This window comes from Liolophura sinensis, chromosome 13, assembly GCF_032854445.1.
Source record: "Liolophura sinensis isolate JHLJ2023 chromosome 13, CUHK_Ljap_v2, whole genome shotgun sequence".
In the NCBI taxonomy this organism is placed as follows: Eukaryota; Metazoa; Mollusca; class Polyplacophora; order Chitonida; family Chitonidae; genus Liolophura; species Liolophura sinensis.
The window spans coordinates 1,789,798-1,813,488 of NC_088307.1; the positions used below are offsets into that span (position 1 = coordinate 1,789,798).

At 39.6% G+C, this 23,691-nt stretch overlaps 1 protein-coding gene across 1 annotated transcript; it reads right to left on the reverse strand.

Annotated features, from left to right (window-relative positions):
- Positions 1 to 7,040: 7,040 nt before the first annotated feature.
- On the reverse strand, positions 7,041 to 21,482 carry LOC135480384 (toll-like receptor 4). The gene is made up of 3 exons (XM_064760211.1): positions 21,133 to 21,482; positions 16,602 to 19,350; positions 7,041 to 7,847 (listed from the first exon to the last, which is right to left on the reverse strand). Exons 2-3 carry the CDS (start codon positions 19,299 to 19,301, stop codon positions 7,041 to 7,043), a joined length of 3,507 nt encoding a protein of 1,168 aa, XP_064616281.1. The 5' UTR covers positions 19,302 to 19,350; positions 21,133 to 21,482.
- Between the last annotated feature and the right edge of the window lie 2,209 nt (positions 21,483 to 23,691).

Consider the following 23,691-nt stretch of genomic DNA (forward strand, 5'->3'; position numbering starts at 1 on the left):
TTGTGTATACGAATTCGCCCGGTTTCAGATGCACAATTTTCCGCCCAGCTCAGTGGACTCCACAGGACATGGTTTAAATCTACTTCCTGTTGTCTGTTATCAGAATGCGCTGTGAAATTTCACAAGATTTACACTAACTCTAGCTGCTATGATAGCCTAAGCATACCAATGAAGAAAGCGAAAACACAAATCTAAACAGCCTCAAAAACATTGCAAATTGATACAATAATTTTCAATCGCTAAACCCGGAGAGAACTGCAGGCAATACTACAAGAACACACATTCACCGAATTCATGTGTCAACACAGTTGTCCCCTCAGAAAGTGCTGACATACGCGACTTGCCATATATAAAGTGTCAAACCATGTGGTTGGAAGACAAGCTGGTTTCCTCCCACCATGATGTTGATGATTGTCATAAATTGATATATTCCTGTGTATGGCTTAAAAAACCAATTAAAATAAATAAATCAAGAATTTACGGTTTGTGCACAGCCCTTTTGCTTGGAACAGCCTTCTTCACCCGCCCCTCCCAAAAACATTGTTAAACGTCAATCAAATTAATAAGTACATGTAAATATATTCATGCAAAAGTTTCTAATTTAATCCAAGATAAGTTACGCCTTACTCCAGGCAAGTGTCAGTGACAAAATAACATATAACACTTTGATTTGGATTATATTCAGTTTTACAGTTTTACTAAAAAAAAAAGTCAAAAATAAATCAACTATAATTATATATAGACATGGGAAGGCAAATACCGTATTTCACCCAAAGTTAAGCATTTTGCGATTTACACAGTTTGCTTGATTTTGATTGATTCATCCACCATATGTTGCCATTTTTTTCGAGGTTTGATTATTTCCTTATCAGATGAACTTATGCAATGGCATCAGAAGTAACATTTTAAGGTTTTTGTGTTAAGATGAGTTAGACGAACGACCGGAGCGCCACTACAATGTGGTGTCCAACCTGATCACAGGGCTTCTCTGAACGTAAGGTTAATGACGCGCATTCGTTGGCAAAGCATCTCAGCAGCATGAAGAAATAACACTTGGTCTGTTCTATTCCATTTTAACCGATCCTCAACAACCTCCAAGAACTTGCAGGGATCTGACCCTAGTTACCAGAGACATGCTTGGTCTCGTGCTGCCAGGAGTAACCAGTTGATCCTCGGAAAATGGCAAAAGCTTCTGGATTCAACGCGGCACCAGATTGTTTGGTTTTGCAAAGTGCTCGTAAAAAAATGACGGTTGCAATGCTGAGAGTGTTTGTCATTCTCTGCTGAGGCGCAGCTTGCAGGTAGAGACATCACACAGAAGAATGTTTGGCTGGCTGAAGCCATGTTGGATTTATTCACAGAAAACAGAATTTGTTTGTACAAAAACCCTGGAACCATCCCGACTGTGGTGTTTACATTTCTGAGAGTGATCACTGACCACGAGAATCCGTCACTAAGAATCCTGCGTCAACGCAAGAGCGAGTTTTGTGTCAGTCTTCTGAGAAAAAAGTGGACAGACTGCATTGTCATCGGTAGAGCGTTGGTAAAGCTGTTACAAAGAATTGCCAGAACACCAGAGGAATGACAGCTTGTGGCGAGACACCTCCATCAGTTCACAATTCACTGGCGTCGAAAAACTTCGGATGCGAACTTCTCGAAAGACAGTATCTGTCTACGCCAGAGGGTAAGTCTCTGCGATTTAATCTCATCTGACGAGGTGGAATCTTTCAATGAACGAATTAATAAATAAATGAACGAATGAATGAATGAATGAATGAATGAATGAATGAATGAATGAATGAATGAATGAATGAATGAATGAATGAATGAATGAATTGGATAAATGAATAGGACGCCACATCTGAAACCAGGAAACAATTGTCTTTCGACATAACAATGATAACATCCAAAATCTAGGGAAAATAAACAAAACTGCAGCTAATTTCAAAAATCACATAACATACAGACTTACTTAACAAACTTAAAAATGTTTTATTTAATATTTAATTGCAGCCTCACCTGCAGCATAGTTAAACAATTCGAATACAGTCAGCTGTCACAGGGAAAACAGCAGCTTCTCACCAATGCGATCACTGTGAGTCAAGCTCATACTGGCTTCCTCTGCGGTCGTACGTAGAAAGATCTTCCAGCAACCTGCAGATAATCGTGAGTTTCAAGGTGCTCTGAACGCCTTTCCGCCACAATGCCGTATAAGGGAAATATTCTTGAGTATGACGGCGTAACAAAAAATCAAATAAACCAACAAATAAAGTTATAAATTGTATATGTATGTATGTATGTATGTATGTATGTATGTATGTATGTATGTATGTATGTATGTATGTATGTATGTATGTATGCATGCGCGCGTGCGTGTGTGGGTGCGTATGTATGTATGTATGTATGTATGTATGTATGTATGTATGTATGCATGCATGCATGCATGCATACACGCACGCACGCACATACATACACGCGTGCGTGCGTGCGTGCGTGCGTGTGTATGTATGTATTTTTGTATGTATGTATGTATGTATGCGTGTGTGTATGTATGTATGTTTGCGAGTGTGTATGTATGTATGTATGCGTGTGTGTATGCGTGTATGTGTGTATGCATGTATGTATCCTTAGGAATTTCACGTCATACCATTTTTCGGTCATATGACGACGAGGAGTCATCAGATGTATGTATACAAAATCTTGTCAGTTTCTGGATATGACTGGATATGTTCCCAAGAGATGTCATGCAAGAGATGTCATCCAAGAGATGTAATAATTCTTTTTAATTTAAATTCTCAATAGAATGTTAAAAATGCTTACACAGATTCCCCTGGTAAATATATTATCCTAGACGTACTAATACATGACGTACCAGTAACACAATGCAGCCTTTATGGGCCAAATGAAGATAGACCTAGTTTTTATAATGGAATCGTGGAAAAAATTAATCAGATTGCAAATTCCGCTCTTATTATATGTGGGGATCGGGGTAAAAATTCCGGCCTTGTTATATGTGGAGATCGGGGTAAAAATTCCGGCCTTGTTATATGTGGAGATCGGGGTAAAAATTTCGGCCTTATTATATGTGGAGATCGGGGTCAAAATTCCGGCCTTGTTATATGTGGAGATCGGGGTAAAAATTCCGACCTTGTTATATGTGGAGATCGGGGTAAAAATTCCGGCCTTATTATATTTGAGGATCGGAATTTTGTAATGGATCCAAATATAAAGATACAAAAAGTACATAAATACCAATAATCCTGGAGCCCGAAAAAGAGTAATGGATATTATCCAGGAACAAGAATTTGTGGATATCTGACGTGCACCACATGAACTAAAGAGGAAAATATACCTGGCGACCTAAAAATCCGTAAAAACAGGCCAGATTGGATTTTTCACTGTTACAAATGATATTTTTAATATGTCCACAACAACCGAAATTATTCCAGGATATCGAAGCGACCACGCGGTTGTTACATTAAGATGTAAACTTGTTACTGTGACAGATTAAAGGGTAACTGGAAACTATATTGTTCCCCTTCTGAAAGATTTTAAATACATTAACCTAGTAAAATTTTCTATCAGGCAAATTATCGACGAATACACTACTCTGTCATATTGTAGAAAAAATAAATATCATAAATATCTATACATCCTATCTAGATATAACCTTCAGCGATCAGCTTCTTTTCCTTGAAGTTTTACTCATGAAAATAAGAGGGAGAAACCATTAAATACTCATCAATAAAAAAACAGAAAAGAAACGTTTACAGAAAAGGAAATCGAAAAAAAAATTTTAAAATATTGAAAACGAGATATAGACGAATTTTCACAGGTTGACGATACACGATTGGAAAAGATAACAGCTTTAAAATCGGAGTTTGAGGAAATAAGATAAAGACAATTAGAAGGCATTAAGGCTAGAACGAAATTAAAATCAATTTAAAGTGGAGAAAAACCATCGAAGTAGTTTTTTTTTTGTTAGAGAAGAGAAATTATACTAATAAACTTCTATCAAAATTGACACTAGACGATGGAGGTGAAATATGTAAAAAAAAATCCGAGATCCTAGAAAAACAAAATCTCTACTATGCAAAACTATATTAAAGGGCTGAATAAAATGAGCACTTACAGGGCCTAAACAAATTACAACTTGGGAGACTGTCAGACATCGATGCGCAAGCACTAGAAGGACAAATAACTATGGTAGAAAAGGCTGAATGTTTGAAGAGTATGAAAAAGCGACAAAAGTCCTGGAAATGATGGATTTCATGTAGATTTTTATAAAATGTTTCGGAAAGAGATAGGATACTTTGTTTTTCGATCGGCCAGCGAAGGTTTTACTGAAGGGTTAGCAGAGGTTGTAGGCATGGGGACCCCTATCTCTCCATGTATACTTTTTACTATGTGCCGAAATACATGGATGTATTTATTGGTTTCTTTATTTCATTGGTGTTTTACGCTATACTCAAGAACATTTCACTTAAACGACGGCGGCCCAGTATTATGGTGGAAGGAAACTGGATGCAGCCCAGGGGAAACACACGACCATCCGCAGGTTGCTGTCAGATCTTCTCACGTACTGCCGAGGGAAAGCCAGCATGAGCTGGGCTTGATCTCACAGCGATCGCATTGGTGAGAGGCTCCTGGGTCATTGCGCTGCGCTATCGCGCTAAGAAACTGAGCCACGGAGGCCCCCTTGGTTATACGATGTGGGATAATAGCAATATTAAAGGTATATCAATTAACAATATCAAGTGTAGGCTAAGTCAATATACCGATGACATCCAACTAATCTTTGACTGATCAGAAGGGTCCTTAAAAGTAACGTTAGAAACTTTGGATCCTTTTTACATCTACCCAGGCTTAGAACTTAACCTTGAGAAAACCAAAGCTGTTTGGATTGGATGCCTCTCTGCCTCACAAATGAAGAACTGTCAAACTATAAAATTAGATTGGGCAACAGATTTCAACATGTTAGGAATAACTTTTTTCAACAACAGATTTTAATAATATGGGGAAAGTAAACTATTTAACAAGACTAGAAAATCTGAAAATGAAACAGAAATGAAAAATAAGAAATTTATTTTTATTAGGAAAAATAACAGTAATTAATTCCATTGCATTGTCCAAACTTATACATCTGCCCGCTAAACCCTCCGGATGCAATTGTCAAAGCTATCAATGTCTTGCTGTATAAGTTTTTGTGGAATGATGTATTTGATCGTATAAAGAGGTCAGAACCTACACAAAATTACGAATATAGGGGTATACGTATGCTAAATGTAGTAAAATTTGCAGAAGCATTAAAAATTCCAACACTTTCGGCAAGAGAACCTCAATTCAACAAAGAATGGGCTATGTTTCGGAAATTTTTCGAAAACGTGTACTTAGACACATTGGTTTATACCTTAACAACCTTATTTCTCCTTGATGACAAAATAGTCTACTAACTGATGCAAAAAAGAAGTGACGCGGAGTGGGGGGCACTTTGATTTCCTCATCTTACAAGCCTGCTGGCCGTTAATGAAACATGCCCTATAAATGAAATATAATTCTGTATAGCGCTAGACAACATTCAAATACGATAATAACTAGAATGGATATGCGAGCAGATAATAAGCCGGGATCCTGGATCGGATCGAGGGCGTTTTCTCCACCCAATAATACACGGCCCATGTAACAGCAAGTTTATACTCCCACTTCTCAAACCACGACCTGCCATGCGCAGACTGACTGCTCTACTACTACCTCGGTCGTTGTCAGAAAGCGAACACCTAGACCGTGTCGATATCTGTCAATCACCGTGGCCTGGCTGGGGTACAGTAAAAGACACAAGGTGTGCGCAAACGAAAGCTAACTTTTAGAGGTCCACGTCGTTTGCTGTTGTAGTTATCATTCTACGCCACTAAATGCAGGACAGCACAGCTGTATATCATCGTCCAACCGTTTCGGGAAATCATGGACAGTGGAGCGGAAAGCATCAGGTGAAATACTATAAACCCAGACCAGTTCCCGTTTAACTTCGTGTTAAAGCAATAGGATTACCATCTTTTTCTAAACAAAAAACCGGTGTTGTCATTTAAACGCTTCCAGTGATCGTAGCTCAAATCCGTTCCAATTTTGCTCAATGAACATGTCTTGGGCTACAATTTGGTGCAAGTACAGTTCCTATAGTTCTCGAGTTACAAGGTTATTGAAATTACGTAACTAAATTAAGTTTTTTGACTATATCTCAAAAAGTTACAAGGATATGCAAAAAATAAAAGCAGATTCGGAATCAGCGGCTCAAAATACACCAGAATACGTTACACAAAGTTAAAGTTTCGAAACTTTTCGTGACGTCACGTAAAAAAGTAAGAAGAAGAAAAAACAGAACGAATACATTAGGTATCCCCTTCTGGAGAACGGAATCCCTAAATATAGCCAAACCACCATTACCTGCACAAAGTTAACACAATTCAAACTGCAAAAATGCAGCACATTTCCCGGCGTTGATTTATAAAACAGATTACAAGCATGAGTTTGCTAAAATTTCCCCATTTTATACATGTGAGCAAAAAGCTGGCTATGTGCAAACGAGCGCACGCGATACACTATATGTACAATGTTTAGTTACTAAAATTGAAAGGTTTGTGGTATCCACTGATTTAAGCACAGGGCTTCAGGAGTTGGAAGAAAGTTTTGTTCTAGACAGACGTCTTCGTCTTTCCGTTTAGGGGCAAGGGTTGTTGAGGATTAAAATAAAACAGTCGGCATTGTTTCGCAATGTGCTTCTCCTCGTCACACAAAACTGGTGAAATTAGTTCACTGCAAATATTTCACTCCCTACAAAAACAGCACAAAGAATTCCAGGTCTCATGTCACAAGCACGAGGTCCCAAAAAGAGTTCGTTTCAAAACTCAGAATTACAAAAAATGGAAGCAATTAGAATATGGTTGGCGTCTATTCCCTAAGGCTCCCATTTTTAGAGACCTCAAAATGTTGTTGAATTTAGCAGAGGCTAAACTTTGGTCCCGGATTTCCATAACCAGGATGGGTTAGTTAGCCTTAATGGCCGAAGCAAGTCTTTCCCAGAAGAGCGCCTCGCCGTACCTGTTGTTCGTCATCTCCATGTACGTCTGGTTGTGGATGACGTCTACATTATCAGCGGAAAGTTGACTGGTCGGTATTTTCTCTGTCAGAACCATCACCAGTACGTCTCTGCCGCTATGAATCCCCTCCATCCAAGCCATGTTCATCTCGTACACACACCATTTGCTTTTTAGGAACTTTCGAGAGAGGAAGATCACGGTTTTCCTGCTGTTCTGTATGGCGTGTAGAATGTTGTCAGTAAAATAGAGTCCAGGTAGGAAATCTCTCTTGTCTATACAGAGTTTTAAGCCAGCGTCCCTTTCCAGACGGGGAATAACCTGTTCACGGATGAAGGTTCGATCCGAGTCTTCATAAGACACAAAAGCGTCGTAACCAAATGGATTCTCTTCGGCGGTGTCCAGTCTTTGGTAACCCGATCTCTTTCGCCAGTTAGTCGCCATGTAGAACAGATAACGTAGTTTCCAGCGATGTCGGCGGACAATTCCAACCAGCAGCACTATCAGGAACAAAGCCAGACATGCGCATAATCCACCAATTAGAACAGTGTAAGATCGACAGTGCCGCTGAAGATGATTCAGAATGGATGTGCTGCCTGACAAAGACACCACTGTGCCATTTTCCAACGTACAGGAGGTGGAGTTTAAATTGCGGATGTCAACTTTGGTTAGTGTTAACCACTCGATGAAATTCTCCGTGTCACAGATGCACTGAAGTTGGTTCCCCTGGATGTCAACTTGGATGGGAGAGAATTGCTGGATAGTATCAAGATCTCTACATAATGACAGATGGAGAGCTTTTAGTTTGTTTTTGGACAAATCTAGATGCCTAAGCTTGACTAGACCGGAAATGTTCGCTTTCCAGTTCGAAAGGTAATTTCCGGACAAGTTTAGATAAGTGAGGTTTGTTAGACTTGAGAACAAGTTGGGCCCAACATATTCTAGTTGAATGTCGTTCATTTTCAGTTTGGTAAGATTATAAAACATGTTCTTGCTAAAGTTCTTTCCGAATCTGTTTTCACCAATGAGCAATGTTTCCAGGTTGGTCGCATGGGCAAAAACGTCTCTGAAACTTTGAAGCAATTGTTGCCTGTTAGGTAAAGGTATCGTACATTATCCAAACCTTTGACGGGACCGATCCACTTGTCCAAGAGATTTGTTAGCAAAATACAACTGATTGAGGCCTAAGTTTACAAACTCGAGAATGTAAATCTGTGACTGGTCGGGGCAAAACAACATTTCTCGCCCCCATCTGTACACAAAGACACCTGCTCTTATTTCTACATGTCCGTGTGTTACCTAAACCATGATACATTAGCTATTCTAACATAACTCGGGCCACAAATTTCACCGCCTCACTTTAGAGGCATGCTTTGGCCACGTGTTTTAAGTGCGGTGATGTTGGAATGAGATATCCGAAGGGCCACGCAAAATTCATTTTCTTATCCAACAGGAAACGACATCAGTCTCGTGAAATGTTGTTTTTGGAAACCGTGAATGTCACAAAAAATGTGCTGCTAGATTTTTACTTTGGTGGGTGTAAGTTGACAGTCTTACCCATGTGTGTAGGGACTACGAAAGTAATAGATACTTTCCATTGATAGCATTCTGACGAGAGAGAGAAAAACAGCAGGTTGACTTAAAATAAGATAGTTACTATATTTCACCAAGCATGCCGTTAATGACATTCGCTTCACTTTTGTGAGGGTTTTTTCAAGATACGTAAGAGTATGTAAAGCATTATGGTTCAGATAAAACGCGGACATGTAGAAAGAGTGCAGGTGATTCTGTGCACATATAGTGGCCAGAGATATGGTCTAGTTCCGACGAGTTGGAGTTTTACGTAATTCGGCGTGAATGTAAACACACACAATACTTAGGGCATACCAGCTCGGTGAATTACCTAACTTCTTTATTTGTATTCCAATCGATCGTATCGGATAAAATGGCCTCCATATTTTCATAAGTTGTTTAATTACATTGAGGATATACGTCAGTAAATTTGTGTTTCGTCTCAAAAACAGAATGGTGTCAGAAACCTGGGATTAAAGCGCTTTATTGGGAATGTGGCCATCCAGTGTGGCCACTCGGGCCACAAATTTCACCACCTCATTTTGGTGAGGCCTGCTTTGGCCACATGTTTTAAGTACGGTAATGTTGGTATGAGATATCCAAAGGACCACGCAAAAGACATTTCCTTGATAAGCAAGGTGAAATGTTAATCATAAACCGCGAATGCCACAAAGAAAATGTGTTACTAGATTTGTACTTTGATCCGTGTATGTTGACAGCGCTACCTATGTGTATAGGGGATATGAACAGAAGCGCCTCTCAGTGAATACTTTTAACAGCTTTCTGATGTGTGAAAGAAGAAATAAAACCACGCTCAGGTCAATTAAAATAGTTACTCTATTTGCCCAAGAAAGTTCGTAAATGACATTCGCTTCACTTTGGTGAGGGTGGCTTCAAGCTACGTAAGAGAGGATAGCGCATTATGGTTCAGGTAACACGTAGTAATGAGTGCAGATGATTTTGTGCACAGACAGTGGCGAGAATACGTTCCTTTTGTCCGCACGAGTCACAGTTTTACTTAGTTATGTACTAAGAACAGTTTTATACATGTTATTAAATGTGATGGTTATGTTATACACAAGTGATGAATGGCGTTGATATTCGATACTTATGAGTGTTATAGTAACTACATGCAGATAATATATTGCGATCTAACTGATTGCTCAGTGTTAACATTTAAGTTCGCTTTGAACACAATATTTCGTACATTTTACGATAACATATCCAGGTGCAGGCCAGTCAGAATGCCGGCCTACATATAATGATGCTGGCATAAAACATTATGTTTCGGACATTTGCAATAATATAGGCATATTTCAGTGGAATATGCATATTGGTAATCAAATGTCTCATGTAGGCCCATGGCTATAATTTTTTTATTTATTTGATTGGTGTTTTACGCCGTACTCAAGAATATTTCACTTATACGACGGCGGCCAGCTTTATGGTGGGTAGAAACCGGGCAGAGCCCGGGGGAAACCCACGACCATCTGCAGGTTGCTGGAAGACCTTCCCACTTACGGCCGGAGAGCAAGCCAGCATGACCTGGTCTTGAACTCACAGCGACCACATTGGTGAGAGGCTTCTATGTCACTACGCTGCGCTAGTGCGCTGACCGACTGAGCCACCGAGTTCGTTATTTCTATCACTCTGAGGAGTATGCTACCACTATCATCGAGGGTCTAGAGGATGGTAACTAAAACATTATAGGGGTGTTCGGTATGGATCAGCGACAGTTTATTTCCATGCCTTTGTTATGTACACAGGCCCCTTTTTCGAGACGTAGTATTTATCTATCTAATAAAAACATGAAAGGGAAGGTAATCCTGTTTCTAAATTGCCTCTGGCGGAGTTGAATAGACATGTACGTACATATATGCAGCTCTACACACTAAGACTAACACGGCAATTCTGAGCAGCCAAAGCATATTTCATAAATACATATTTATCTACAATCTACAATTAATGATGTTACTTCTGAAATTTTAAAATATTCTTTCTAACACGCATTTCTGGTCAGTCGGCTGACACCGATCTTTGTGGTAGACTCAGTTGTGGCCAACTCATGTGGATTTGGGATGGGCATGTGACCGCCCCACGTCATCGAGGAGCCCTGTTTTAATCCGACATCTTTCCGGTGGAGGAAATTACAGTGTAAATGTTTATACGCCCATGATGACATAAAACAGCACGTGCTATTTTATTTGACTGTTTGCTAAGAGTCCTCGGTGAGTATTTTATAATAAGTGGTTTTCTGCGCTATCATTTTCCCTGTCTGGCTTAATGGCATATGGGTGGGTTTCCCCCAGGGTCTGCCCGGTTTCCACCCACCATAATGCTGGCCGCCGTCGTATAAGTGAAATATTCTTGGGTACGGCATAAAACACCAATCAAATAAATAAATAAAATAAAATAATGGCATATAGTGTACATACTCGTTTCTACCGATATCCCGGTTCAGCTAAATGACACTATGCAGTTAGTATTAGATTTATATGGATGCATACGTGCGTGGTGACAAGTACCGTCCCATGTGACTGAATAATTGTCCACTTCCTTGATTCGCGTAACCTTGGTGATCACGTGCTTGATACTCACGTGAAGGCTCTTTGTGTGAAAATAAATCAGTATGTGACACAGGACAGCTAGGCATAGGACGAGGCTACTTTAGATTTTTTCTGAGTGCTCTTCCATTCATCTAACTCCCAAATAAAGCAGGGTCATGGTAACCTCGTGTCATCCAACATCTCGACGTGAATTGTCTTCACAGTGATAGGAGAGACAGGAGATCGCCAGTCTATGAAATGACATTCAAATCTCGCGCGGCAGCGTGATGTCACCTTATATGAATTTTAGGCGAATAGGGTGCAGTTTTAAATGAATTAAGGAGTCGCGGCTGGCTGGTTCGTTAAAAGTTTTGATCTTGTATCAGTTCATCGCTACTTTACATGCGAGGTCGAATCCTTGTGAATAAACATGAGTGAATAAAAGATGTCAATTCAAATACAATCAGCTGTCACATAGAAAACAGCAGCCCAATGCGGTCGTTTAAGTTTAAGTCCAGCTCATGCTCATGGTCGTACGTGGAAAGGCATTCGAGCAACCTGCGGATCATCGTGGGTTCCAAAGTGCTTTGAACGGCTTACTTTCACCACAATGCTGGCCGCCCTCGTATAAGTGAAATATTTTTGAGTACGATGGCGTAAAACACCAATCAAATAAAGAAATAAAGTTATATATAGTGTATGTATGTGTGTGTGTGTATGTATCCTTGGGGTTTCACTTCATACCATTTTTCACTCATATGACGACGAGGAGCCATTAGGTGTGTGTACATATATTGTGCGTATATTGTAGACGCCATGCCTCCAAAGTGTTGCCGTTGCTCTAACTTCTCAGTGCTGAACGCCAAGCGAGGCAGCGGCAAGTACCATTTTTAAAGTCTTGTTTTTATCCTGTTGTATTTTTTTATTTGTTTATTTATCTTTATTTTTTAAGTAGAAGAATTTTGCCTCTTTGTTCCAAGCAGCATTTTCGACTAAATCTGCTGAACGAACTTGATTCTGTCTTGTAGGTAGTCTCCAAGTCTTATCTGGGCCTTGGATTTACAGTCCACAAGCTATGCTCAGACAGAATATTTCTTATAATTTGATGTCATTTTAGACGACTTCAGCTGATTTTTATACACGTGAGTGTAGCCTGTACTGAAATGACTCGCAAGAGTCGTGCATTATATTTGTATACTGACAAACCCATTGTCTACCACACAAAACCCAACATTGCCCTGCCTAGCTCATGCTGGCTTCCTTTCCGGCCCTACGTGGGAAGGTCTGCCAGCAGTCGGTCGTGGGTCGTGGGTTTTCTCCAGGCTCTGGCCGGTTTCCTCTTACCATAATGCTGGCCGTTGACTACGGCGCAAAAACACCAAATAAATATCACTAAAAGCCATGCACATACATGTAATTTCTAATGGAGTCTGAAACAATACATTTCTACTGACAAGCTCATCGTCTATCACAAAAACGGCATGCACTTGAATATACTTGGTAAGGGAGTAAAATAGTATTTTACTGACTTAACAGTTTACATTTTTACGTCCTGCACATCACATGCAATCGTCTACCCTCTACACCCGAGGATATGCTTGGTAATGGACGAAAACAAGCGATTCGTATATCACTGTCCTATATCATAGCAGCACTTAAAGAATGAAATAAAGCGAGAATGGGACATCGATGCCTGGATAAGTCCTCTAAGCTCTCATGCAAGAGATGAAATAATTCTTTTTAATTCAAATTCTGAACACAATGTTAATAATGCTTTATATAGACTCCCCTGGTAACTATATTATCCTAAACGTACTAATATATGATGTTCAAGGAACACTATGCAGCCTTTATGGGCCAAATGAAGATAGACCTAGTTTTTATAACGGAATCGTGGAAAAAATTAATCAGATTGCAAATCCCGCTCTTATTATATATGGGGATTGGAATTTTGTAATGGATCCAAATAAATATACAAAAAAACCTAAAAACCAATAATCCTAGAGCTCGAAAAAGACTAATGGATATCTGACGTGCACCATATGCACAAGAGAGAAAATATACCTGGCGAGGTAAAAATCCTTAAAAACAAGCCAGATTAGATTTTTCCCTGTTACAAATGATATTCTTAATATGTCCACAACAACCGAAATTATTCCAGGATATCGAAGCGACCTCGCGGTTGTTACATTAAGATGTAAACTTGTTACTGTGACAGATTAAAGGGTAACTGGAAACTATATTGTTCCCCTTCTGAAAGATTTTAAATACATTAACCTAGTAAAATGTTCTATAAAGCAAATTATCGACGAATACACTCCTCTGTCATATTGCAGAAAAAATGTCCTAGATATCCATAGATCCTATCTATATATAACATTCAGCGATCAACTTTTTTTCTGTGAAGTTTTACTCATGAAAATAAGAGGAGAAACCATTAAATACTCATTAATGAAAAACAGAAAAGAAACGTTTACAGAACAGGAAATCGAACAAAATATTTTTTTAAAAATTGAAACCGAGATATAGACGAATGTTTCACAGGTTGAAGATACACGATTGAAAAAGTTAACAGCTTTAAAATCAGAGTTTGAGGGAATAAGACAAAGACAATTAGAAGGCAATAGGATTAGAATGAAATTAAAGTCAATTAAAAGTGGAGAAAAAACATCGAAGCAGTTTTTTTCGTTACAGAAGAAAAATTATACTGTTATGTGCACGACTGCCGTCAGTTTCTAAATTTAGCTTGCCACTGTTTACATACGCTGAGTTCAGCGCCTGCTGCCTGCCTCTACCTTAGAATATTCCAGAATGCGCTCAGTTCGGTGCCTGTTTCTTTACATCAAGTGTTCAGGAATTTTCTTATTCTAGACAATTCCAACAGGCTATATAAGACCTATGAAAGCAGGTCAAACGGGGAGAACAGAGAACGGAGAAAGGAGAATTATTGAGAGCTTGGATGCTTTTGCTGTGTATTACTTTAGTAGGCCATTTGTGCTGAATTTTGGTGTCTTTATAGCCTCTGGCTTTGTTATATCCTATCTCCACCGAGCACTTGTTCAGTCTGAACTTGTGTTTAATTTGTGCTCTTGTATACACAGTGCCTATTAGTACACGGACCCTATCTGTGGAATTTTGTGTATATTTCGTCATACACTCAGTTATACTGTGGATTTTCCCTCTTGTGAATTTGCCTCTGAGCATTTATGCCTGTGTGGTATATATATTGTGGAATATATGCGTCCGTTTGGACTGGACACCGTAAGTACTTTAGTATTTGTATAGATACTGCTACCCTTTCTTGTTAAACTTAAGTACTTTAGTATTTGTATAAGTCTTATTATCTGTTCTTGTTAAGCTAATAAATTGTTGTAAAATAAAATCTGCTGGTTTTGGTTACTTTTTTGTGCGGCTAAACTGTCGTGTATTTCGAACAAGCCATCTCTTTATAATACAGACAGTTTGGGTCGTAACAATACTAATAAACTTCTATCAAAATTGACACTAGACGATGGAAATGAAATATATAAAACATCTTAGATCCTAGAAGAAGAAAAACTTTACTATGCAAAACTATATAAAAGGGCTGAATATAAAGAGCACTTACAGGAACTAAACAAATTACAACTTGGGAGACTGTCAGACATTTGTCAGACAGAGGACAAATAACTATGGAAGAAGACTGAATGTTTGAAGAGTATGAAAAACGACAAAAGTCCTGGAAATGATAGATTTCATGTAGAATTTTGTAAAATGTTTTGGAAAGAGATAGGATACTTTGTTTTTCGATCGGCCAGCGAAGGTTTTACTGAAGGGTTAGCAGAGGTTGTAGGCAAGGGGGCCCTATCTCTTCATGTCTATTTTTACTATGTGACGAAATACTTGGTTGTATTTATTGGTTTCTTTATTTCACTCATGTTTTACGTTATACTCAAGAATATTTTACTTAAACGACGGCGGCCAGCATTATGGTGGGAGGAAACCGGGTGCTGCCCAGGGGAAACACACGACCATCCGCAGGTTGCTGTCAAATCTTTTCACGTACTGCCGGAGAGAAAGCCAGCATGAGCAGGATTTTAACTCACAGCGACGGCAATGCCTAGAGGCTCCTGGCTCATTGCGCTGCGCTATCGCGCTTAGAAACTGAGCCACGGAGGCACCTTGGTTATATGATATGGGAGTTATTTTACGCCATAAAACGCACGACAGCATAGCTGTATATCATCGTCCGACCGTTTCGGGAAATCATGGTTAGTGGAGCGGAAGCATCAGGTGAAATGCTATAAACCCAGTCTGGTTCCCGTTTAACTCCGTGTTAAAGAATTGGATTAACATCTTTTTCTAAACAAAAAAACGGTATTATCATTCAAAGGCTTCTAGCGACAAAATTATCAATCAGCTCAAATTCGTTCACATAACACTGAAAAAGCATTTCTTGGGCTACAATTTGGTGCAAGTTTCACATTTCTAGCTCCCATAGTTCGCGAATTACAGGTCATTGAAATTACGTAACTAAATTTAGATTTTTTTGACTATGTCTCAAAAAGTTACAAGGATATGCAAAAAATAAAAGCAGATTCCTAATCAGCGGCTCAAAATACACCAAAATACGTTACACAAAATTAAAAGTTTTAAAACTTTTTGTGACGTCACAACTTCGACCAATGGCAAGCTTTCAAAGTGTTTACCGGATGTCAACGATGTTTTTTTGTAAATTTTAGTAACTACCAACGGTCTACTTGCATATCAAATTTCAAAACAATCGGTGCAGTGATTCTTAAGAAGAAGAGTTTTAAAAGTTTCAAACAAAATCCAATATAGCGGCCAAACCGCGAGACCTAGAAATAAATTTTAAAGAGTACCCCTGGAAAATATCTGACAGATAATATGTGACAAAATTGTGCTGGCTATGTGCAAACGAGTGCACGCGATACACTATATGTACAATGTTTAGTTACTAAAATTGAAAGGTTTGAGGTATCCACTGATTTAAGGACAGGGCTTCAGGAGTTGGAAGAAAGTTTTGTTCTAGACAGACGTCTAGACGTCTTTCCCTTTAGGGTCAAGGGCTATTGAGGAATTAAAATAAAACAGTCGACATTGTTTGGCAATGTGCTTCTCCTCGTCACACAAAACTGGTGAAATTAGTTCACTGCAAATATTTCACTCTCTACAAAAACAGCACAAAGAATTCCAGGTCTCATGTCACAAGCACGAGGTCCCAAAAAGAGTTCGATTCAAAACTCAGAATTACCAAAATTGGAAGCAATTAGAATGTGGTTGGCGGTCTATTCCCTAAGGCTCCCATTTTTAGAGACCTCAAAATGTTGTTGAATTTAGCAGAGGCTAAACTTTGGTCCCGGATTTCCATCACCCGGATGGGTTAGTTAGCCTTAATGGCCGAAGCAAGTCTCTCCCAGAAGAGCGCCTCGCCGTACCTGTTGTTCGTCATCTCCATGTACGTCTGGTTGTGGATGACGTCTACAATATCAGCGGAAAGTTGACTGGTCGGTATTTTCTCTGTCAGAACCATCACCAGTACGTCTCTGCCGCTATGAATCCCCTCCATCCAAGCCATGTTCATCTCGTACACACACCATTTGCTTTTTAGGAACTTTCGAGAGAGGAAGATCACGGTTTTCCTGCTGTTCTGTATGGCGTGTAGAATGTTGTCAGTAACATAGAGTCCAGGTAGGAAATCTCTCTTGTCTATACAGAGTTTTAAGCCAGCGTCCCTTTCCAGACGGGGAATAACCTGTTCACGGATGAAGGTTCTATCCGAGTCTTCATAAGACACAAAAGCGTCGTAACCAAAGGGATTCTGGTCGACGGTGTCCAGTCTTTGGTAACCCGTTCTCTTTCGCCAGTTAGTCGCCATGTAGAACAGGTATCGGAGTTTCCAGCGATGTCGGCGGACAATTCCAACCAATAGCACTATCAGGAACAAAGCCACACCTGCGCATAATCCACCAATTAGAACAGTGTAAGATCGACAGTGCCGCTGAAGATGATTCAGAATGGATGTGCTGCCTGACAAAGATAACACTGTGCCATTTTCCAACGTACAGGAAGTGGAGTTTAAATTGCGGATGTAAACTTTGGTTTGTGTTAACCACTCGATGAAATACTCCGTGTCACAGATGCACTGAAGTTGGTTCCCCTGGATGTCAACTTGGATGGGGGTGAATTGCTGGATAGTATCAAGATCTCTACATAATGACAGAGGGAGAGCTTTTAGTTTGTTGTTGGATAAATCTAGATTCCTAAGTTTGACTAGACCGGAAATGTTCGATCTCCAGTTCGAAAGGTAATTTCCGGACAAGTTCAGATAAGTGAGGTTTGTTAGTCTTGAGAACAAGTTGCGCCCAACCGTTTCAAGTTGATTGTGGTTCATGTCCAGGAGATTTAGTTTAGTGAGATTATGAAACGTGATCTCTCTGAAGTCTCTTCCGAGTCTGTTGTTTCCGATGAGCAATGTTTCCAGATTTGTCGCATAGGCAAAAAACGTCTCTGAAACTTTGTAGCAATTATTGCCCGTTAGATCAAGATGACGAAGTGTCTCTGACCCTTTGACGGGACCTATCCATTTCTCCAAAAGGTTATTAGCGGCATTCAAATGGCTGAGGCTTGAACTGGTAAATTCCAAATACGGGATGGCGAAACGCAGTTTGTACGTATCACTGATGTTTACCAGCCATAAATTTGGAGGAAGAATTATGCCGAAGTCCACGTGATTTTCTGTTGCGTTTTTGTTTTTCGAAGTGTTGGGGCGAATTTTACGCAATTCTGCCGATGTTTCGCTAAAATGAATTTTACGATCTACCTTGGGTGTTCTACCGAACGCTGGTACTTCCTGGTAACTGGCATCGATTTCAGTGATACTTTTCAACCGTAAAAGGTGACGCATCTGCCTCGTGTTTGTCTGTAAATTGTTCCATGACGCGCGGAGCACTTTGATTGATAACGGCAAAAGCTGAATTACACCTTCCTCCAGTTGGCCAATGGTGTTGTTGTCTAAGTGCAATTCCTCAAGGTTCGTGTTCGTGATGTACTGTACGTCCTCCTTCGTAACAACAGTCAAATATGGATGTGCATGAACCCGTCGCATCACGATTTTCCGGATTGTAGAGTTCTGGAGACCATACGAGCTCATCCTCACCCCTTTAATCTCCAGGTTCTTATTGTAGCTGTAGTCAATAGTGTCGATGTTTGGCAAATATGTGAAAGCCTCTTTGTGGATCCACCTCAGATCACAGTGGCTAAGAAATAAATTCTTCAAAGGAACATCACAGAAGTTGATGAACGTATCTTTAGATATGGATGTAAAGGAAGGTGTCCAAGAAAGGTCTAATGTTTGAAGTGATGTCATTTTGCGAACGCCTTCTCCAAATGTCTTGTTCGACAATCCATTGATTACAAGCGTCTCCAGTGAGGAGAGTTTACCCAAGGCAACATCCGGGTATTGAATCTCGGGGTCATCAACGTATAAGTTAGACTTTAAGCTTAACAAAACAAGACCCTTAAGAGAGTCGAATACGTCCTCAGGAAACGTTTTGTAGGACATCTTGAAGGGATTTCCGTCCAGACGCAGTGTTCTCAGTTGATGTAATCCGTCAAACGCTCCTGACCCCAAATAGGATAGGTTGTTGTATGAGATGTCCAGTGATTGTAGATAGTGGTAGCTCATAAAAACACCATTTGGAAGAGTTTCAATCTTATTATAGCTGAGAAGTAACTCGGTGACATTCTGGGGGATGTTTTTAGGTACAAATGTTAGATTTCTGTGCGAACAGTCTATAATGACATCATCACCTAATGATACAGCACAAGGGCATGGAAAGGTACCAGTCAAATTGCACAGTGGATTTAGTGTCATGCTTACATACTTGGTGCCGATACTTTTGGTTTTCCTGAACTCATTCCAGTTTTTGCCATCGTTGTGGAGATCTGTGGTTTTTCTCGGACTCCGCGCATAACTCACTGGTAGGTTGCCCGAGTGGCTGGCTAAAACGTTTATTGTTGCTAAGACGCTAACTACGAGCGCGAAGATCGACGTAGCTGCCAGTGATGTAAATTGTGTCTTCGCATACATCCTTATCTCATCAAGAGACAGAGGAAAACACACTTTATCTTAGCTTTGCCTGAAAACAAACAAAAGAAATAAATTATAAACACAACTGAACTAAACTTTAACTTCATTTAATGCTTAATGCCTAGAAACAGACTTGAAACCATAGGCATGATTTCGTCTCACAACGTCGTTATGACTGTGTGTGACTGGGTCGATCTAGCTGCAGTATATTTAGTACAGTTAAGGCATGGTTTGCAGGGAGGTGAAAATGAACCGTTGACATTTTGAGGGCCTTAAGTTCGAAATAGACATTCGTATACCAGCCGTCAAGCAATAAGGCCGCTCTCTTGGCGGATGGATTGCTTTAGTATGTGGTCGAACCCGGGGCTAGAGGATGTATACTTATCTTGTTGAATTAAATCGCCACGTTGGATACATGAACAGTCACAATCAAAGCGCAACTGACATACATATTTTATTATCAACAACTTATATTCTAGCATGGTTCACCGTGTGGATCTATGCATGGAAACAGACATTAATATACCAGCCGTTAACCAATGACGTTCCGGGTGAATGATAAGAAAACAAAAACAGGCAAAAGCTACTGTGTTGCGTTCAGTAGGTAAACGCTCTTACATAGTAAAGACTTCTAAAGGAAGAAGGTTCTTTTAAAATTATGTTTAAGAATTGTCCTTTGCAGCTGAATTCGTCTTGAAAGTCTAGTGTGGTTGTACAGATTGACCTGCAAATCACTTTCTTTAAAGCTTAAGAAAGGAGAGCGGGGTGTAGTGTGTACATGTAACATGTTACTGTACATACACGTATTACGTGTAACGCATTGTATTATAGGACATTGTCTGAGCTGAGTGACAGTAAACCGACATCCTACATCAGTCAACTCTTCTGTGTTACCTCTATGTGATGAGTAAACACATGGTAACGCGACAATATACACAGCTTGGACTTTGGACTTCTTACACCTTCCCCTTTCTTATCTCCACCCTCTCCCGTTTCCATCTTGTTACGAGGGAATATGACGTATGGAAGTCGATGGAACAATCCAAACAATCCGAATAGATTATCAATATAAAAGACGCACAGCATAGGGAGAAAACTGGAGCGACAGCAGTGTGCTGGCAACGGGTCACAACTGAAAGACATGTAAAATATCATTGAAAACTAATGACCGCTTCTCTCTTGTGTGTTACCGGCTTTATTTCTTATTTGTATAATTTCTTACATACCTTTGTCTTCGGAAGTTGGTTTTAAAACGTTGTTGTGGAAATGAATCTTGCCATTATCGACTTGGAACGCCCTTTACGGACTACGAATGGTATAGGAATGTCGGACTTGACGCTTATATTTATATATATATAGCCTTTTGTCAATATACGTAAGAGTTAGATTTGTTATTTCTGTAAATGGTTAAATAGTAGCAAATTACACTCTCCCTAGCACAAAATCTTAAGCAGAATTGGGTTAAAAAAAGGCTGATATTGGATTTGATTTGATTGGTGTTCTATACGCGGTACTGAAGAATATTTCACTTATACGACCGCGGCCACCAATATGTTGGAAGAAAGTGGACAGAGCCCGGGGGAAACCCACGACCATACGCAGGTTGCTGGTAGACCTTCCCACATACGGAAAGAGAGGAAACCAGCATGAGCTGGACTTGAACTCACAGCGACCGCATTGGTGAGAGGCTCCCGGGTCATTACGCTGCGCTAGCGAGCTAACCAACTGAACCACGAAGACCCCACATGTATTAGTACATGTATAAGCATTATTAACATTGTATTCAGACTCTAAATTAAAAAGAGGCCCCCGCTGATATTGGAAGTCTTACCTTGCAAATAGTCCGTGTTGATGTATACCTTGCAGATAGTCTGTGCAGATGTATACCTTGCAGATAGTCTGTTCTGATGTATAGCTTGCAGATAGTCCGTGCTGGTGTATACCTTGCAGAAAGTCTGTGTTGATGTATACCTTGAAGATAGTCTGTGTTCGTGTATACCTTGCAAATATTCCGTCCTGATGTATAGCTTGCAGAGAGTCTGTGTTAATGTATACCTTGCAGATAGTCCGAGCTGGTGTATACCTTATAGATAGTCCGTACTGACATATAAGTATGTCGCCCTCTTATAGCAGTTGAACATGAGAACTTTGGACAGCACTTTCTGTCCCTGCTTACCCATGGACTTCTGTGTACAAACTAAACTAGACAACACAGCTGTAAATACTATACACATCATACTTCCGGCTTCATTCGAGTCTCTTGTTTTGTTCCGGGAAATGGTTTGACTAATGTCCGCCATCCCCCCTCCCCCACCCAGCCTTGCTCATGTTACAGGACAGAGGGGTTTCAGATTACGGTATTTACTCAAATAATTATATAATAATGTACAGACCATTATTTTTGCTTTCAGCCTAGATAATATATGGTCTCTCACGAGATTTTAAATTACCACGTGCTTTGGACCAATGAACTTTAAAATGGATCATTCTGTTGGTAGAAAGCTCCGGCGTCATGCAGGCATCTTAATGTCTCTTCAGGTCAGGATCATCTAAACCCAATGTAAATACCACACCACATCAGATTTATCAGTTTCCTTTATCAACTTTTGATGAAGATGAGTTTCTTCTCTCTAGGTTCTCTCTGCGGGAATTGATGGTCTAATTTAATCTGTGGTTTTATTTGTGTTTAATTTTAGATCCTCATAGTAAATTAACCCTCCCTTTGTTATGCCATACTTTAGGTATTGACCTAACTCATGCTGTGTATAGTATTATGTTTTTTTTGTGTTACTTTGTTACCAAGAAATAATGGTATTTTGGATCAGCAGTTACAGTTACATTTAATAATCTTGAAAAAGTTCATTATGTGTTTGTCTGAGGAACTGGGTATTTACGTGAAGGTTTTAGTGCATGTGCTGTCACTCGCTATCTCTTTATTTATTACTGGTATGTCATGGATAACATAAGTCAGTACAGAGTGGCAATTGGGGCATGGCATAATTATATGTGGTATAAAGTGAGTTTACATCTTCGAAAATTATTTACATTATTTGAAGACTTGCCAATTATATTCCTGGGAATTGAATCTTTTACTGGTATATTTATTTTTTCTGTTCTGAGTACATTATGCAATCTGCATTACTCATTAGTTACACATATGGCAATTTTAATGAGGTGTGGTGATGTACATAGAAACCCAGGACCCCCAAATCAGCACAATTTATCTTGTTGTCATTTTAATGCCCGGAGTTTATTGTCCCCAGGTGATGATCAGCTGTCGTTTTATTTTAAGTTAGATGAAATGTCCTTTGTATTATCAAATTAATATAATTATGATGTTATATGTGGCTCAGTGGTGATATTCCTGATGATGTTGTATAGATGTTGGGTATTGTATAGAAAGAAAGAACAGCGACGGACACGGAGGAAGGGTGGCAATTTATTGCAAGGAATCTCTTAATGTTACTAGACGTAAGGATTTAGAGAATGGCAGTGAGATGTTATGGATAATGGTGGAACAGAATAACGAAAGAGTGCTGACCGCATCATGTTACCGCCCACCTAACCAACCGGCTCCTTTACGTGAGCTTTTCTTAAGTAATCTGGGGGAACTGCTATCTTCAGTCTTAACAGAAAATCCCGATGCCATGTTAATAATGGGTGATTTTAATGATAGATGTCTACACTGGGAACATATGAGCAAATTGAAAATGAGCCTTTATGATATGGTTAATTAATCTACCCACTCGATATACTGATGATGCTGGTTATGTATTGGACCTAATTATAACGGGTTGTATTGGTTATGTAATTGACTACAGAGTTGCCTCACCAATTATTCTAATTATCGACCAGTGTCCCTTCAACCCTCTCTTTCTAAGGTCTTGGAGAAGGTTGTGTATAAACATTTGTATGAGTGTTGTATGTCAAATAATCTTCTTATACCACAAAACTCTGGCGTTAAACGTGAGGATTCGACTGTATACCAGCTTACAAAAATTGTTTATGACATATACAAAAGTCTTGACAGTGGAAATGACACCTGTTTACTATTTTTAGATGTCAGTAAGGTATTTGATAAAGTCTGGCATGATGGTCTCCTGTTTAAGTTAGAGCAATTGGGTACTGAAGATCGTCTACTTACGTGGGTAAAAGATTATTTGTGTGACAGAAAAATTAAGGTTTGCCTTAACGGCACAGAGTCCGAAACCTGTCCTATATATGCTGGTATCCCACAAGGCTCTGTAGGAGGAGGGAAATTAGTTTGTAATGGCGTTTCCCCATCCAAGTCGAATGATACACGGCAATAACGAAACGTTGAATAAATTGTTTTCCCAAGTAAACTGCCAATTGAGGCTGCTTTACATAAATGTCCAGTACTCAAGAGAAC